This window comes from Capricornis sumatraensis, chromosome 6, assembly GCF_032405125.1.
Source record: "Capricornis sumatraensis isolate serow.1 chromosome 6, serow.2, whole genome shotgun sequence".
Classification (NCBI taxonomy): domain Eukaryota; kingdom Metazoa; phylum Chordata; class Mammalia; order Artiodactyla; family Bovidae; genus Capricornis; species Capricornis sumatraensis.
The window spans coordinates 114,577,112-114,596,456 of NC_091074.1; the positions used below are offsets into that span (position 1 = coordinate 114,577,112).

Here is a 19,345-nt window from a genome sequence, read left to right on the forward strand (position 1 = left end):
TTCCCAACCCAGGGATGAAAACCAGGTCCCCCGAATTGCAGGCAGATTCTTTACCATCTGAGCCACCAGGGAAACCCAACAGATAAGTAAATCAGATGCTAAATCACTACTGCTCTATTAAGTGGCATGGCTTTGTATGTCTGTGTGTATGGTGGGTGTGATCTATTGCAGATAATGTGGTTAAAGAAGCCTTCTCTAAGAAGATGACATTTGATCATAGACCTGAAGGAGCAGAGCCAGGGGTCATGGGAAGAGTCAGGAGAAGGCCCTCCTGGGGAAAGAACAGTAGAAGCAAAGACCTTAAGGAAGGTACATTCTAGCCCTGTGTGCAGAGTGATGAGTAAAGGAGTCAAGGTCAGATGAAGGATGGACTCACTCTCCCACTGGAATGCTGTGAACAGAGCAGTCAACACAGTGCCCCAGGCACGACTGCTTAGGTAGCGTCCTGGTAACAGCGGTCATCCTCTCATCAGTGATGAAGTACTGACAGTGAGCTGCAGGCTATCTCATGCTCTTTACATGTTTTGGTTCATTGAATCCTCGTGAGCCTATGAAACAGTTCCTATTAGTAAGATGATTCCATTGTACAGATGACAAAATGGAAACTCAGACAGGTTAAGAAATTTGCCCAGGGCCACACGGTATAGGTACTGAAAGTTAAATAAAAGTCGCTCAGTCATGCCTGACTCTTTGTGACCCCATGGACTATACAGTCCATGGAATTCTCCAGGCCAGAATACTGGAGTGGGTAGCCTTTCCCTTCTCCAGGGGATCTTCCCAACCCAGGGATCAGACCCAGGTCTCCCGAATTGCAGGCAGATTCTTTACTAGCTGTGCCACAAGAGAAGCCCATAGGTACTGGAACCAAGGTACAAATTTACCTCTGAGTTCAAAGACCTGAATAAAAAATATGTATGTGTGGCAGGGTGTGGAGAGGGATATGCCTTCAAAACATTTATTGCCCTTCCCTTTGCTGCTTTTTTGACAAGGTGATCGTGGTAAATCCTTATGTTCACATGTCTTAGGACAGATTCAAAGCACTTTCTCATATACTATCCAGGTTGCTCTTTGCAACATCTTAGGAAGGTGTAATTATCTCCATTTCATGGATGGATTAATTAGCTCCATTTTCCAGATGAGAAAGATGAGGTGTGAAGTACCTTTCCTGAAGATCGGGATATTCTTGTCTCCAGTGTTCTTTCCATCGCAAATGTTTGCTTATAGTTAGAAGGTCCTCCTCCACTATCTCTACCAGGTACTTTTGAGAATTCCACGTGTGTGAGTGGACAAGGACAAGGTCAAGAACAGCATGTGAGGGGAGCAGGGTGGCGGGAGGCGGGGGGGGTCGGCTTGGATATGACTCAGCTCTCTCTCTTCTTCTCATGTGACTCTGGACAAAATGTTTAGTCCTTTAAATCCCAGTTTCCCCACCTGGGATACAAAATATGATGACGGTGATGCCAGATCTATAGGGTTATAGTGAGGATGGAATGAGACAGCACATGGAACATCCTTGGCCTGGTTCCTGACACTGAGTGAGTGCCCAATACATGCTTACCATTGCTTCACCCCTGTTATCCAGGAGGCTCTGGGGCCTCTGAGAATTGGGCCATTGGTCTGGAGTCTCCATGCTGCCTCAGTATGCAAGTCACAGAACCCACCGAGTTTAACCTTTCCATTTCACAGGTGAGAACATCAAGGCCAGAGGCGGGGGAGGAGCTTGGGAGAACTCCCAGGTCTTGCCAGGAGCAAGTGTGGGAACCGCTCCCAGTCCGACTCCTGACCTCAGGCTTTTCCCTCGCCCTGAGCCTCTGGTCCCCCTGTGGGCATGCGCATGGGGGTGTGGGACCCTGGCTCCCTTGGCATTCCTCTTACAGAGCTGAGGCCCAGGAGGGGAGGGCAGGCCTGCGGCAAGCCTCCAAATGTGTGGAGATGAGCCCCCACCCCAGGAATTAGGCCTGGCTGCTGCTGTGTGTTTGCTCAGGACCCTTTGGCAGTCATCCATGCTCAGAGAAAGGCAAGGCGGCCAAAACAAGACAGAGGCTAATTACCTCGGATAATAGGAAATTGGGGAGCGGTGACCAAAAGGGTGTCTAGGCTTCCGGCCAGGCGAGGGCAGAAGCGGTGGATGCGGCAATCCCGGCTCAGGGTCACCCTCTGACTCCAGCAGCCCAAAGGCGCAGGAGCTGGTCACACAGTCTGAACTGCTGGGGACCCACTCCCTCTGCTGCTCTTTGTTTGTTTTCATTCAGAAGTAAAACAAATGAAACAAACAAGGAAACTCAATTTAAACAGGCCTGAGTGCTGATTTTATACCAGGGTGAGCTTAGGACGAGAAAAAGAAAAAATCAGACTTGACTTTCACTCTTAAAACAATTGGTCTCAACTCTGTGCTGCTGTGTAAAGTTACATGGATGGAGAGGCTGTGAAAGCAATTTGCCTTCCTAGGTGGGGTGGAGAGAGGGAGTGGGGGAAAACGGGGGCCAGAGGGAAAGAGACAGAGAAGGATGAACCAAACCTCGAATAAGCAACAGGATTGAGCAACTGAGATACACATGTGCGTGAGTGCCTGCTAAGTCACTTCAGTTGTGTCTGACTCTTTGTGACCCAATGGACTGCAGCCCACCAGGCTCCTCTGTCCATGGGATTCTCCAGATGAGGATACTGGAGTGGGTTGCCACGCCCTCCTCCAGGGATCTTCCGATTCAGGGATCGAACCCACATCTCTTAAGTCTCCTGCACTGGCAGGCAGGTTCTTTACCTCTAGCCCCACTTGGGAAATCTGACGCACACAGAAACACAAACGAAGAGAATAACACACAGAAAGGCAAAGAGGGGATGACTGGACGGTGGCAGACACAGACAGTAAGCTATGTGGGAAATACTCACGCAAGAGACAGAACAAAAGCCAGGAGAGATGGACAGAGGGGCAGAGAGGTATGGCAGGGTACAACAAAAGCGAGACGGTATGGAGAGCTGGAAGAGCAAGAGCCCAGGAGGAGAAGAGAGAGAATGAGAAAAAAGTCCCTATGGCAGAAGGATGCATATTGAGAAATCTCTAGCTGGGGTGGGTCTAATTCATCTTCGTGTTGAAGACGCTGAACGTGTGAAACAAGACAGGATGTGAACATCCCGCCCAAGGTCCCAGAGACAGAAGTGGTGGTAGTGGGGTGTGAACCCAGACTTTCTGACTGAGACACCATGCCTCTGGGCCTAAGCACCTGAACTCTTCTTCCATCACCTCTTCTGGCAGCCATGGACGGAGGGCTTGATGTCACCCGTGCTTAATTAAAACTCGGGAGTCTAGATTCATGCTCTCTTTTCAGCCTGCTGCTGCTAAGTCACTTCACTTGTGTCCGACTCTGTGCAACCCCACAGACGGCAGCCCACTAGGTTCCTCTGTCCCTGGGATTCTTCAGGCAAGAATACTGGAGTGGGTTGCCATTTCCTTCTCCAATGCATGAAAGTGAAAAGTGAAAGTGAAGTCGCTCAGTCGTGCCGACTCTTAGCGACCCCATGGACTGCAGCCTACCAGGCTCCTCTGTCCATAGGATTTTCCAGGCAAGAGTACTGGAGTCGGTTGCCATTGCCTTCTCCCACTTTTCAGCCTGCTGCTGCTGCTAAGTCACTTCAGTCGTGTCTAACTCTGTGTGACCCCATAGATGGCAGCCTACCAGGCTCCCCCATTCCTGGGATTCTCCAGGCAAGAACACTGAAGTGGGTTGCCATTTCCTCCTTCAATGCATGAAAGTGAAAAGTGAAAGTGAAGTCGCTCAGTCGTGCTGACTCTTAGTGACCCCATGGACTGCAGCCCACCACGCTCCTCCGTCCACGGGATTTGCCAGGCAAGAGCACTGGAGTGGGCGCCATCGCCTTCTCCCGCTTCTCTCCAAATGATCCTAGATGCTCATTCTTCTCAGGACCAGTGGGACTCCCGGCTTGCCTCTTAGAGAATAGCTCTTCCCAGATTATCCTGGGGAAAAAAGAGACACTGAAAACCAGCAACTGGGTCAGAGAGAATGAAAGAGGAAAAAGAAAAAGAAACTAACATTTCCTGCAGACCTCCCCAACATGCCATGCATTCTGGTAAACCCCATTCATGGAGTTACTTCATGCTCTTCCCTACAAGTCTATGAGATCAGAAGATTCCCAGCCCCCTTTCCCAGAGGAAGGAACTGTTGTCTAGAGCAGTAACCCAGGGCCTTCCCCGGGGCCGGCTGTGGGTACGGGACAGCAGCAGGATGTACACCCAGCTCTGCTCATCTCCAAAGCCTGAGCTCTTTCCACTGCCACACGTGGCCTTTTTGGCCCAAGAGGAAGAAAACTCATTTTGGTAAGCAATGAGCAAGCAGAAAATGCAAAACCCCAAGAACTGACACTGGAACTCTTTTAAAACTGGAGACTTGAGTTGGTCAGACTTCAGGGGAGGAGAGCCGCCAGTGGGATGAGAGACGGGTCCAAACAACACGCTGGCTCCTTGTCAGAGCGGCCTGCATCCCAGGCTGGTTAACAAAACCGATTTCAGAAAGAAAATAAAGAAGTGTTCAGCGTTAGGGATGACAGGCTCATGACGAGCACATTTCCAGGACAGGAGAAGAAATGATGCTCCTGCTTTGAGAGGTGGGAGGGAGGTGGGGGGGGGTGGTGTCGGTCAGGAGGAACGGAAGAGGCGAGGGAAGGTACTCATCACTCCTGGAGGATGGCAGCTGATGTGTCAGCTCTCGGGGTTAATTGCTCTTGGGGTTCCATAAAACATTCCCTCTCTCGACATACCGGGCGTGTAGGACTCCAGCCTGGGTAATGCCGAGTCCCCGCAATGTCACCCAGAGACAGGGTCACTACTCACGTCTCAGCAGACAGGAACCACCTGCCGGGGCTCTGTCCCTGTCTGCTACATCTCCCCCAGCAGTTGCAGAATGCAGGGGAGGGAGTTGAAATTCATTACTCCTACCGCAGGGGCAGCAAGCGCGATAGAGACAACAGCTAGCGGTCCTCACGCTCCTACTGGGGGCTTGTGGCAAAGTGAAGAATTTGGGGGCGTTATTAGCTCATCAAATCCTCCCCGGGCTCCCAGCAAACCAGACACCATATTGTCCGATTTACACACGGAGGGAAATGGAGGCTGGAAGGTTGAGAGGTTCCCTCAATGCCAAACAGCTGAGCAAGTGCAGGGTGGAGGTCTGCCTGCCTCCAGTCTATCCCCTCAATAAGGGATGGAGGTCAGAAGTCAGGCAGCAGGAACTCTTTCCAAAACGCTGCTTTCTTCATACGATCATAGCCTTTAGAGTTGAAGAGGACCATAAAGCTCTTAATCTCGTCGCATGCTTGTGTTTCACAGATGCAGTGACCCTAGAGCTCAAGGGATCAGCATCAGAGTTTACTGATTAGGAGGCTGCAGACTCATGCTCCAACGACCTAAATATAAACACTACCACGGCTGTGAAAGTTGCCCACGTGTCCCACTGAAAGATGTCTATAGCCTATTGTACTTTAGGGATTCCATTCCTAGAGTTCTTGCTGTCCCTGACTGATCCTGCCTTTCTGTATAAAATAAACCCTGGGCCCTAACGTTTATGACACAGTCATTGGCAGAGCCCAGGTCAGAAGCCCTGATTTCCATCTCATGGTGATATTCCTGAGTCTGGTGTGTGAACACATTGAGTGTTACAATGAGCCTGAATATGTCAAGAGCTGAAAAGAGCCCAGGGGTCTTCAAAAAAGTCATGGTCTTGCACAGAACATAGGGATGGGATACGTTTTAGAGATGAGGAGTAGTCGCTCAGTCCACTACGGAAGCTCTTTGGAGATGGGGGACATTTACAGATCACAGAGGGGCTACCTTGGTGGCTCAGGTAGTAAATGATCTGCCTGCAATGCAGGAAACCTGGGTTCAATCCCTGGATCATCCTTCCTTTTGAGTCGGGAAGATCCCTTGGAGAAGGAAATGGCAGCCCACTGCAGCGTTCTTACCTGGAAAATCCCATGGACAGAGGAGCCTGGTGGGCTACAGTCCATGGGTTCACAGAGTTGGACACGACTGAACAACTCACACATACACACACATTATTTACTGAGCACATACTTAGACACTCTGCTAAGGTGTTCCTTATTTAATTCTCATGCAGATCTACAACCTGAGTTTTATTATTTCAGCTTTACTGAGGTTCATAGTGGCAAAGTGACTTAAGGCCACACAACTAAAAATGCCAAACCCAGATTTGAATCCATGGTCTGCGGTCTTTCATACTACCACTAGGTTTCAAGTTATCTGAGGATAGAGATTTTGTCTTGGGCACATTTATACTTGCTTTCTCACAGTGCCAAGACATAGGAAATATTTAGACAGGTCTATTGAATAAGGAAATGAATATAAGTGAGTAAATAAAAATGTGAATGAATTAAAGGGTGCATAAATAAGTGAAAGAATGATGGAGTATAAGAATGAATGGACAGATGGATGAATGGGATGGATGGATGGATAAAGGAAAGAAGAGAGGGGGAGTAGATGGAGAGACAAACAGCGGATAGATGGATGGATAGGCAAATGAATCGATGAATAAAAGAAAAAATATGAGTGAGCTGAATAATTAATTGGTCACCAGTGCCGTAGTCAACAATGGCAGCTTTCTAGGTGGGAGAGGGAGGTGGCTTACGGCTTCATAATCAGAGAATGAAGAGAGCAGGTCTCTAGAACTCTCTGTTACAGCTCTGCAGCCACACCTGAATGAGGAAACACTCACTGAGTTGGGAAACAAAGACAATGAGCCCCCTCCCCCTCGGAGATGACCAGGTGAGTCTCAGATGAGTCAGCATTTGCATCTCCAGACACTGGGATGCAATGACTCTGTGCAATACTCTATGAAACAGTCGTAATGGTACTATTAGTAAGGGTCTGGATGGACCTAATAGTGAGAGAGTATATGTATATCCTACAGATGAATATAGACTTTAGATCCGCTGATCTACCATCTTTCAGAGGGGACATCATGAAATCGAGAAAAGAACACAGCACGGAGACTCCCGTCTCTGCCCTCCTTGCAGGCTGTGCTCCCTCCCCGGCCTGCTGTTTCTTCCTCAGTAGGAGGAACGGTTCTGAGTGGCTGGCTTCCTAGGGCCCTGTAGCACTAGCAGTGTATGATCCTGTGACTCACTGTGGTGATATTTCTAAATCTTAGCCTATTGAGGTGCACACACAGACTGGTCTATAAAACACTTGGCTGGCCTGGACAGATTACTCATGCCTTGCCTCCCAGACTACTTTTAACTTTTCCTGTCTGCTTCATGCTCCCCACATACAAAGTATGTCTTACTTGTAGAGACCATCCGGCTCCAGACACTTGAAGATGACGGAGTAGATACTGACTTCAGGGACCTCTCCATGGCTTCGACCAGCTGCTACACAAGATGTACCCAGGCCAGAGAGTAAGTCATCGGCAAAACTCAGGAATTCTCCTGGAGGGAGACAAAGAAAGATGAGCTCCCCAGGTCAGGCCTTGGTGAGCAGACATTCTTGCTATTGTCCAAACCCATCCAATGTCTGGATACCATTATTAAGAGGATTAATGGACAGAACAAGCACAGGATATGAAAATGACACAGATCAGGGTCTACTCCCGATGACTCTCTGCTTAAATGTCTGTCTGCATTTTCTCAAGTGTGACATGAGATACTAATACCCACCTTTATAAGATTGTAGCAAAGCTCAAATGAGGTACATTACTGTGCAATAAAAATGCTTGACAAGGCAACAGGAGGACAGTGCTCTCTGTCTAGAGTAACTATTTTGGCCTTGTCACTGCCATTTACTTCCTCTCCACTTCTTCAGCAAGCTTCTTTGGAACTGCAGTTTCTTTCCTCGCATGATGAAGGTGTTGGACTAAGGATGTCAAACAGGCCTCACGTCACATGGTCACTGTTACACAGCGGTACTGGCTTCATGGTATGTTATGCTGGGGTGGACTGAAACTGTTACAGCCAACAGGGCAAGAGTTCCATGACTGATTGGTGATGAAACTCATGAGACAGGAAGGGACAGTAGACGAGCAAGTGCCTTGGACCCCGGGATTTCCAAATGTCGGTCTAGCCATTGGATTTTCGGAGGCTGCTGAAATTTACTAGAAATAGGGTTAATCACAAAGATGAGATGGGCATTCCTGGTGGCTCAGTGGCAAAGAACCCACCTGCCAATGAAGGGGACACAGGTTTGATCCCTAGTCTGGGAAGAGCCCACTGCCCTAGAGAAGCTGAGCACGCACACCACAATTATTGAGCCTGTGCTCCAGAGCCCAAGGGCAGTGATTACTGAGCCCATGAGCCACCGCTGCGAAAGCCCACGCACCGAGAGCCTGTGCTCCACAACATGGAGACGCACGAGAGGCCCGCGCACGGCAACAAGCAGGCCCTGTCCTCCACAGCTGGAGAGAGCCTGCGTGCAGCAGGGAAAACCCAGCACAGCCAATACAAGGAACAGGTTAAAAAAGTGAGCAAATACATCTTTCTATAAAATAAAAGAAGGAAAGATGAAGACTAGAAAGAACAGCTAAACATCTGAAATCTTGGGATCTAGGCTTAGTCTTGTTGGGAATTTGCTGTATAACTTTGGACAGCTAAATTCCCATCTCTGTGCTCTAGTTTTCTCCTCTGAAAAGTGAAGGTACTACAGTCACTGTTTGGATTTCTGAGAACATAAAATAAAAACAGCTGTGCATGAAGATTAAGTTATAAGGATAGACACCGTGATACTACTTACATTAGCAAGAATTTAAAAACAGCTAAATATTTAATGGTATCAAGACAGTAATATTAACTATAGGTCAATGATGCAATGAAATATTTTATAGTCATCAAAAATAACATTGAGGAAAACAAAGTTATTTGAAAGGATGTCCATAGCATAGTGAGTTTAAAAAGAACAGTTTACATTATTACAGAATAATTTAATTTTTTGTGGAAATTTTACATGTATATCTGTCTAGGAAAAGGAATAAGATATGGCAAATGCATAACATGACTTTGGAAAGTGAGATAATGGGTACTTTCTCTTTTAGTTTTGGGTATCTATCTTTTAAAAATTATCTACAATGGACATGTATTGCTTTTGCAACAAGGAAAAAAAATCAATGAAAATTATTTAAAAATTAAAGTAAATGAGCCAGACTAAATGGCCTCTGGGGCTTCCTTCATAGCTCAGTTGGTTAAGAATCTGCCTGCAGTGCAGAAGACCTGGGTTCAATCCCTAGGTTGGGAAGATCCCCTAGAGAAGGAAATGACAACCCACTCCAGGGTTCTTGCCTAGAGAATCCTATGGACAGAGGAGTCTGGCAGGCTACAGTCCGAGGTGTTGAAAGAGTCAGACGTGACTTAGCAACTAAACTGCTAAACCACCAAATGGCTTCTAAGTCTTCCAGTTCTAAAACACGATGATTTTAGAGGCAAGTGAAGTACTATATATACTATGTGATATGAAACGAGACGAGGCCTCCAAACTGCTGACTCCTTGTTCTTCATGCGTGATATGAAGGGCTTTGCACTTTTTTCCTTACTTAGATTCTCAGCAATAAACAAGAGGAGGACATCTGTTCAACTGTCTTCTCTCCAAGTGGGATTAAGGACGATCCGACATGGTAGAATCATCATGAAACAGTATCACTGGCTGTGTGTCTGGGAAGACATGGCACTTCTCTACCAGGGAACTGAGTGGACAGAATTTACAGATCACTTCCTTTCGGTCTTTTAAAGAAGAGTTTCACCTTCACTCACAACTGAACCATGTGACAGTCACCTGACTGAACTGTCTAGGTGACCCTGGGATGATTCAGACAGACACCAGTTCTAAAACTTATTTGTCCCTGTGGCCCAACAACGTACATCTGATGTGTCGTGTTTTTTGTTTTCTGCTTTTTACAAAGAAAAAAAAAGCAGATTTGATACATACGCGCCAGAGCAAGTGTCCGAATCAGGCTAAAGTCAATGACACACAAGTTCAGCTGCTATTGCCAGACAGACTTGGGACTGAATTTGAGTTCTAACAATTACTACAAGACCCTTAACTTCTCAAGTCTCAGTTTGCCTTTCTGCAGCAAGGGGTCAATGACTCTTTTATGAGATTGCAATCTAGAAAGAAAGGCTGAGTCCAGGAAGAAAGTCTGTTTAGAATCAGAGGTTTTGCTCCCCACACCCCCCCCAAAAATTGAGGAGGTAATTGAAATGCTTTTTATCACCAATTTTGGCATCCCTATGTTTTCTGTAGGCCTCTTATATCAAGCTCCTTCCATAATCAAATCATAATCCAAAGATGTCTTCCAATTGGTACCAAAGCAGAATAATATATGGGGTGAAAAATAAAGGAGAAAAACCAGGGGACTATTCACTGGATGGAGTGAGGGCTTTGTTTCTCGTGGTTTTTCAGGATTCCAAGTCTGGCCGCTTTTATTTGTTTTCTTTGAGCTTGAATCCATGTCTGTCTGCTTTTCCACTTGCTTCCAGATAGCCATTGAAAGAGCTGGCCCTCAGTGAGGGAATTCAGTATGCTGTGGCCTGTATTAACTGTCTTCAAGCCAAAAGATGGTTGACATTCAGGTTCAAATGGACATAGTTTTCCAGACATTTCCATGCATTTCAGAATAACTTAGACCATGGATAAAAGCCCCATTGGTCAGCAAGTTCAGCATACGGCTCAGTTTGTAGGTTTAGTTCAAGGAAAGAGCCTGGATAATGTGGAGTAGATAAGCTAGTCATGCCAGACACATGATGACGATGCTTAGTGTTCAGTTCTGCTTGGGACTGTACACACATAATAACCGTCCAAACAAAAACAGTTACTATGAAGAAAACGGATATTTTCACACCAACCTTTGTTTTTCTCATTTAATTCTCACAACATTCAGTCTTAAGGAGTTAAATGTTAGTATCTCTGTGATAAAGCTAAAGTTAAGCTCACACATTTAGGAAGAGACAGAGCTGAGATTTGAACCCATATCCTCCTAAATTCCAAAGCCATTCTTTGATGCTATGCTGCCTCCTAGAGAAAGTTCAAAAAACCAGTAGTGTTAGAAAGGGAGCTTTCTCAATTCCTTTCGAATTGCGATTGAATTCGGGCCACTCTCTCAGCTCTACAGGCTTGGGAAATGAAACAATAAAAGAAATGGTCCCTGACCTTCCGCAGCTTGTAATCTGACAAGAGGAAGGGTTGTTAAATACAAGAACAGACCCATAAAGTAAATTGTAAGATTGCTTGCTTTGGTACTCTATTCCAGAAGGTTTAAATGCAACCTAGAAGGAGACAGGTGACTACAGCGACTCCTCACTGTCCTTCCTCTCCCAGTGAGGGTGGGGGGTTGGTAAGAAAGGCCTGGGGGCTTCTCCGAGTACAAAGGTGAATTTGTGCAATTCAACATATGCACTGCGGTATCACGGTATACACATTCCATGTCTGGCAGCGGTATAATTGAACGAACAGCAATAAAGTGCAGTGGTTAAGGGTTTGGGCTCTGCATTTACACTGCCTGGGGCTAAATCCTGGTACATCCCCAGTTACAATTTGCTTTGGACAGGTTCCTTGACTCTCCACATCTATTTTTATCATATGTTAAAAGGGTAGAATAATGCGATCTAATTTAACAGCACTGTTGCAAATATCATATAAAATATTATATATGTATACTGTTTACAAACCAGTTAGCACAATGTCTGGCATACAGTGACAACTCAAAACAGAAATCAGCTTTGGTATTGTTTTTGTTATTATTGTTGTCATCACAATAGAGGAGAGATACAAGGACCGTCAGGGATTATTTTTATCCAGCCTGCTCCTCTTCCAGGTGACAAAACTGAAGCCCAGATAAAGAAAGTGGTCATGCCCACGGCCATACACAAAGTGGGAGGCAGCCCTGGAACAAGCTTGACCTCTCAACGCCTAGAGCCTATGAGATAATTCCTGCCAGTGAGCATATGAGATAAAATCACTGAGAACGGAAGAGCTTCCGCAGCTGCTCAAGCAGCCTGAGCTCCTGTTTGTGACCAGCTTTAATCAACACGCATGTGAACCACATGAGCTGGGCATTTCCTATGTGCCAGGCCCTTTACATGGCACACAGCTCCACCCTGCCGTCTTCTCACACTTGAAATCTCCGAGGACGATAGAAAGCCCAGGAAAGACAGAAGGCATTCCATAGACTTCACGTAGGGAATGTAGTCCGGCGGTTTGTGAATTAGAACATCTAGACCTCCAGGCAGTAAGAAGAAACAGTGAACGTGGTGGGGGCTGACGCCCGTCTCCTGTGTACCCATCCCAAGCTGCATCCAGAGCAACTCCAGTTGGATCTATCTTATAGACCAATGGCCCATGTTTTATTGAGGTTGGGAATAAAGACTGTCTTCTAAAAATCTTGGCTTAAAAGTTTTATTGCTTAAAATGTTTGACTCAAAACCCTGCCGCATTCCCTGATAGAAATTCAGAGGCTTGGGAATGTTGTTAATACACCCCCATTCGAGGATCTGCAGCTACCTTCGCGCAGAGTCCAGAACCCCAGTCCAGCTCGCCTGCCTCTGAGTGCTGTGTGCCTTCCACCAGGACGCTGCTCGGGCTACCTCCGTCCCCTCTTTCCCAGCACGTTGTCACGGCCGCATGGCAGAAGCCTTCTAGACCCAGGCTGCTACTGCCACCTGGCCCATGCCTGTCCCAGCCTCCCCTAACATTCTTTTTCTGTTTTCCTTTCCTTGAAAACAGATAGGGAGTTGGGAGCCGCTGAACAGGAATGTGCCTGTTCCCCATTATGGCCCTTCTGGGGCTGTAACCTGAGTGGGCTCGGGCCAGACCCCCACACATTTCTTGATCCACTCATGCCCGAGCCTTGCTCTCATTACCATCCGCAGAAAAGGTCAATCACGATTGTGCTGAAGCTTCAGAACCAACCCCGCAAAGCACAGAGCGATTTTCCTGAAGGCCCACCTCCTCTGCCTCAGTGCTCTCTCCCTCCGCTTTCATCACTGCCTTGGTGCTCTTCCTCCCGGTTCGCCCTCTCCTCCTCCTCCCTCCCTCTCTCCTCTCTCTCTCTTGCTTCTGATTGAGTTGAGGTCACAGTCAAAGCCGGCCATGAGAGCAAATTGAAAACAGGTTGGGAGAAAAGCAGCAAAGAAATTCCAGGATGGAAGGGGCTGGGGCAGTGAGTTATTTAGCCCAGGTGGGGAGAAAGGTCCCTGCTCGGAACGCCACGCTCTTTACAGGAAACGCTGAGGGGATTTAGAGGCCACCCTGGGCCTGGCCTCTCTCTAACCCACAGATGACTTCACTGCAGTGCCCAGGGAGCAGCAGAGCTCTGCGTCTCCCCCACCTTTCCTTTCCTTGGGCAAATGGAGAAGCTCATTCTGAGACCTTGTTGGTGACAAAATGCATCTTCGAGGGCCTCGCGCCGTTCAGCTGCAGTCCGTTTGTTTCTTCCAAAACCTAATGTTATTTTAAATCAGAAGAACTGGCTGCTGCATGCTTCTCACATTTGCTGTCATCGCAGTATGAGCTAGGAAAAAGAGATTGGGCTGGGGGGCGCAGATGAGACCTGCTTTTGAAGCCAGGCTCCACCACTAATGAACTACATTATCTAGGGATGGATGATTAAACTCTCCAAGACGACTTCTTCGTCTGGAAAGTAGAGGTTCATCAGAGTATCAGCAAGAAATAAATGAGATAATGTACACAGGGTAGCTGCTACATGAATGGTTTACAATGTTAGAGCTCCCTCCCCCAGGCTACCTCATCCTCATCGTATCTCATCAATTTGCTGGATGACAAACTCTTTAGTGGTCAGACTCAGCTGCTTTCAGATACATTACATAATACCTAATTCCCTATCACCTACCCTCCCTTCTTTTTTTCTGCAAAATGCAGTAATAAGAAGGACAGAAGGTAGGCAATCAAGGAGGCAAGGAAAAAGGAGATGTTTCTTTAGCTCTTATCATAGGACATCAACAGTTCTAGACAGTTTTATGTAATTCCCTTGATTAAACATTCAAAACAACCATGGCTTGACTAATATTCAATACTGTGGCCACCTGATGCGAAGAACTGACTCATCGGAAAAGACCCTGATGCTGGGAGAGATTGAAGGTGGGAGGAGAAGGGAATGACAGAGGATGAGAAGGTTGGATGGCATCACTGACTCAAGGGACATGAGTCTAAACAAGCTCTGGGAGTTGGTGATGGACAGGGAGGCCTGGCATGTGACAGTCCATGGGGTCACAAAGAGTCGGACACGACTGAGCGACTGCACTGATTAATATTCAGCAAAACCTAAGGAATTAGGTTAATTGTGCATTTACAAATGAAGGAATAGGATCAAAGAAGGTTGAACGCCTGGCCTAACAAGATCCACCTGGGAACGGTAGCGAAAAGGCCAGAACCAGGACATTCCCCATCCAAAGTCTATGTCTTTCCTAGTACGTATTTGCCTACGGACGGCAAGATGCTTCTGGTGGGAGCTGTGTTTTGCTTGCCTCTGTGTTGCCAGGACCCAGCACAGGGCTGGCCATGTAGGTATTTGTGGAATTCTATGAAACCAAACTTCAGTGACTGAAGCCTGGATCCAGACACATCTTCCTAACACTATCACTGATGATCAGAACTTTATTTTGGGAAACCAGGCTGCCTCCTGTGTGATCTCTTTCAGGAGGGCACAGGACTTCCACGGTGCAGGAGAGAAAGTGAAAGTCACTCAGTCGTGTCCAACTCTTTGCGACCCCATGGACTATACAGTCCATGGAATTCTCTAGGCCAGAAGAGTGGCATGGGTAGCCTTTCCCTCCTCCGGGGGATCTTCCCAACTCAGGTTTGAACCCAGGTCTCCTGCTTTGCAGGCAGATTCTTTACCAGCTGAGCCACCAGAGAAGCCCAAGAATACTGGGGTGGGTAACCTATCTCTTCTCTAGTGGATCTCCCAGACATAGGAATCGAACCGGGGTCTCCTGCATTGCAGGTGGATCCTTTACCAACGAGCTATCAGAGAAGCCCACAGGAGGGAAGGGACTGCCAAAAAATAAAGGGCTCTGAAAACGGTGATGGTGGTCTAGCTAATATCTACTGAGAGCTCCTATATGCCTGGTGTTGTGCTAGGGGCTTCTGGCTCACCCTCATGAGGCTTCCTGGGTGGCGCGGTGGTAAAAGAATCCACCTGCCAATGCAGGAGATGCAGGTTCGATCCCTGAGTGGGGAAGATGTCCTGGAGAAAGGAAGGGCAACCCTCTCCAGTATTCTTGCCTGGAGAATCCCATGGACAGAAGATTCCAGCAGGCTACAGTCCATGGGGTCGCAAAAGAGTCAGACACGACTGAGCGCACACACATGGCTTCTTGAGGCAGGAGGTGCATGCACACCCTGGGCCCCCACCCCCGCTAAGCAGTTTGAGTTTATTCCCTGTGGACAGAAACTCCACAATATCAACGGCAGGACAATCGAGAGAGAGGAGACTGGGCCCTGCCCAGATGAAAGGTGAGACAGATATTCCTCATTCTCGAAATCAGGGAAACTTTCCTGACTAGAAAGCTCGTTGGAGGTCAAAAGGGGAGTGAAAGTGAAGTCGCTCAGTCGTGTCCAACTCTTTGCAACCCCGTGGACTGTAGCCCACCAGGCTCCTCCATCCATCGGATTCTCCAGGCAAGAATACTGGAGTGAGTTGCCATTTCCTTCTCCAGGGAATCTTCCCAACCGAGGGATCGAACCCGGGTCTCTCACATTGCAGGCAGATGCTTTACCCTCCCCAGGGAAGGTAAACCCCAGGGAAACCAGGCGAGCCACCAGGGAAACTCCGAAAGGGGAGTGATGCCAAGCTACCCATAGGCCTCTCTGCTGGGATCCACCTTGGCTGGGAGATGTTCACACACACTTGGGAGAACCCTGAGATATACCAAATACGGTCTTAGAATTGATTGGTCAAAGGCAAACCCAGAAGAAATGCCCCATGAAAGTGATTTAAACTACCACAAGGGCACGGCTCTCTGAGTCTGCCCATGTGCCTATCCACACATACTGCACTCTTTTCCCTCCTAATAAACATTTCACTTGTCTCACTACTGTCTGTCTTTGTGGGAATTCTTTCCCACAAAGCCGAAGGGTCAGGGTCTTGTCACTGCCCACTGGTCCACTGGCTAGGATTTGGTAGTCTCACTGACTTGGCCTGTACCCAGTCTCTGGCAGGGAACCGAAACCCTGCTTCAAGCCACTGTTATTACACCCAAGATTACTCATACCAGCCCTGAAGTGGACATCTGTAGGCTTGACCTGCTCTAAAGCCTGCCTCCTGCTTCTTAGAGCATGCTAGCTTTCCACCGGGGAGCCGGCTCCCCCCTGATTTCAGTCTATATGATTCAGGTGGAACCCCCTGCCCTCCCGAGATGGGCATGTGATCAGTGGCATGATCCATGTTGGAGACCAGCAAGAGGTAAGAAGTGAGCAGGCCTGATCTATCAGACCAACACCTGGGACAGAGACCAAGTCCTGGTAACATCATCTGAAGCCTTGATCAGCTGTGTCTGCAGTTAGATATACCCTTGAATATTTCAAATGCATGACTCAGTATTTCCCTTTTCTGCCAAAGCTAGTTTCCACTTGTTTTCTGTTACTTGCAACCAGGAGTCCTACCAGATACAAATCCTATGAGGTAGACGTTATGATGGCCATTTTATAAAAGAGAAAAAAAAAAAGTGTTCATGGGTCTTAAGCAAGTTGCCGAAGGTCACACTCCATCTACAATAACAAGGCTGGGCTTCAAATCCAGAGCTGTCAGATGCCAAAACCTGAGCCTTTCCCACCATTAAACACTGTTAGGGCAGAGCACACAAAGATTCTATTATTCACCAAATCACTGAGCACTTCCAACGTCCTGTTTCCTCTCGCCCTGTCTTCTGACGTCACCACCTGCACTCCCTTCCTCACTCGATCACTCCAGCCAGGCTGGCATCCTTCCCCCTCCTCCTCCTCTAGGATGCAGAGCATGCTCCTACCACAGGGCCTTTGCACCTGTGGTCTCCATGGCTTGAGAGTTCTTCCCCATGTCTTTGCATGGCTCACTCCCTCTTCTTACTCAGAAGGGGGTTGCTTAAATGTCACTTCCTCAGAAAGGCCTTCTTCAGCTACTCAATCTAACTGAATTACTCTCTAGCCCCTATTTCAGTTCACATACTGATGAATTACTATACTGCCCATGATATAAGTCCCACGATAAAGAGATTGTTCACTTAGCAAAGTGTCTATACACAGCACGTTCTCCATAAATAGTTGTCTAGGGAGTGAGTGCATTCATGGTGCACTGTAAACCGAGCTGGGCTTCCCAGGTGGTGCTAGTGGTAAAGAACCTACCTGCAGCAGATGGAAGAGATGCAGGTTTGAGCCCTGAGTTGGGAAGATCTTCTGGAGAAGGGCATGGCAACCCACTCCAGTAATCTTGCCTGCAGAATCCCATGGACAGAGGAGCCTGATGGGCTACAGTTCATGAGGTCACAAAGAGTCGGACATGACTGAGGCAACTTAGCACACACGCGTGTAAACCAAGCTGATGGCTGTGAGCACAACATGAAGAAGGCTTGCGTTCCTCGGGGAGCACAGCCTAAGTGAAGGGCTTGGGTGCAGATGGTGTATCTGGGAGGTGATTCCGAGAAAACAGGCATGGGGAACAGGAAGGATGAGAGAGGGAAGAGGGACAGTCAACACCGAGGTGCATCACTGCCTGTCGTCGTGAGTGATGGGGGGTTGCTTCCAAAGGGACCCTCAAGGAGTGAAGGGAGGGATGCTCCTGCAACTGTTTGGCTTAAAGTTGGGGGACTGGAACCCATACCTCCCGATTTCTGACAGCCATTGGTGGAGAGCCTCCCTGCTGCTGCTAAGTTGCTTCAGTCGTGTCTGACTCTGCGACCCCATAGACGGCAGCCCACCGGGCTCCCCTATCCCTGGGAGAGCCTCCCTGGAGGGAGCCAATTTCCCCACACTTTTTAGTATGGTTTGCTCCCAGGCCTAGGGAGCTCAGTCTCATACGAGCCACGGAACAGAAAATGCAAGTGTGCATTTAAGGTCGCTGGCAGCACAAGGTGAGCCTGGGTGTGCACCACAGCTGCAGCTGAAATAACCCTGGGTCAAGAGGCTCTACCACGGGCCTGGCGGCATCTGCTGTAAAGAACCAGTCTCTGCCTTTGAGGAATTGGTAGAAAGAGCCACAGATGAGCCTTCGTCATCAAGGTCCAGGGCAGACGTGACAGGCCCACTGCTGAGCAGCCCACAGTCAGTTATTGAATGCCCACCTCATGCCTGGGAGAGGGCTACACACTGTGGGCACGGTCCCGAGCCACTCAGGCAAAGCCCCTCCCTAGGGTGCTCACAGCTTAACAAAGCAGGCTGGTGAGGGCAGCTTTCGTGAGCAACTCTCCGGACAGTCTTGCAACTTGATACCGATACAGAATTTAATAATATTAACTCAGCATTAACGTGCACTTGGCTAACAGAGCCTGTCCTTTTCTACAGTTGGATTAATTAAGGCCATAAAAGCCCTCGTCATCCCTACCATCCCGGGGACCAATGATGCTAATACATTTGACTGGACGGGCGATTGCTAACATGTGTGAGGAGAGCCGGTCTGGGGAGCAGGACAGCCCCTCGCCATCACTCTTGGAGGACCACAGAGTGTGTTCAGTGCCGTCACGGCACTCATCCACCGAGGGCTTTCTTCTCTTCCTTTCCTTTTTAAAATTGCATTCCTAAATGTTACACTATTGTGAAGTGGAAAGAACCCCACGGTACAAAATGTGCTTCTCATCAGACTCTCGGTGCCTCGAACACTTCCAAATGTCTCCAGTTTTCATTCAGCGTCTCCTTCTCTGGGCAGCAAGGCAGAAAGCTTGTGTGCTGACGGTGGGCCTGGTCAGCCCCTCTGACCGCAGATGTGATGAAATGGCATACAGTCTGGCAGAGCTGGACTATTATTCACATTTGGTCAAGGGGAGAAGAGAGGCTCAGAGATTGGGGCACAGTGCCTAACCATACCGCTACTACGCTGCGAGGCTGGGACTTGAACCCGGGCTGATCCAATTCCAGAGCCTGTGGTTTTTCCCCCACAACATGCACTTCCTAATGTTCTCTCTCTGTGGGCCTCAGTCTCCATGTCTCTCTACAGGAGGACGTCAGTATCTACCCTGCAAGGGTCTCAGGAGGAGTGAATTCGATGCAGTCCATAAAAAAATATAGAAGTGCCTTAAAATTTGCAGAGTGATGTATCCGTAAAAGCATGCTGTTCAGGGAAATCCACATAGTGTCAGGTAAGATGATAAAAATGCCAGGGGGGGCTGCTTCTGGAGTCAGAGAAGGGAAGAA

General features: G+C 48.1%; 1 protein-coding gene across 3 annotated transcripts in view; it reads right to left on the bottom strand.

Annotated features, from left to right (window-relative positions):
- Nucleotides 1-19,345, bottom strand: part of ASTN2 (astrotactin 2) — a 1,028,625-nt gene that overhangs the window by 52,781 nt on the left and 956,499 nt on the right. For all 3 annotated transcript variants that reach the window (XM_068974208.1, XM_068974207.1, XM_068974206.1), the window contains one exon: nt 7,311-7,452. In XM_068974208.1, the coding sequence (XP_068830309.1) occupies nt 7,311-7,452 (142 nt within the window). The remainder of the gene's footprint in view (nt 1-7,310; nt 7,453-19,345) is intronic.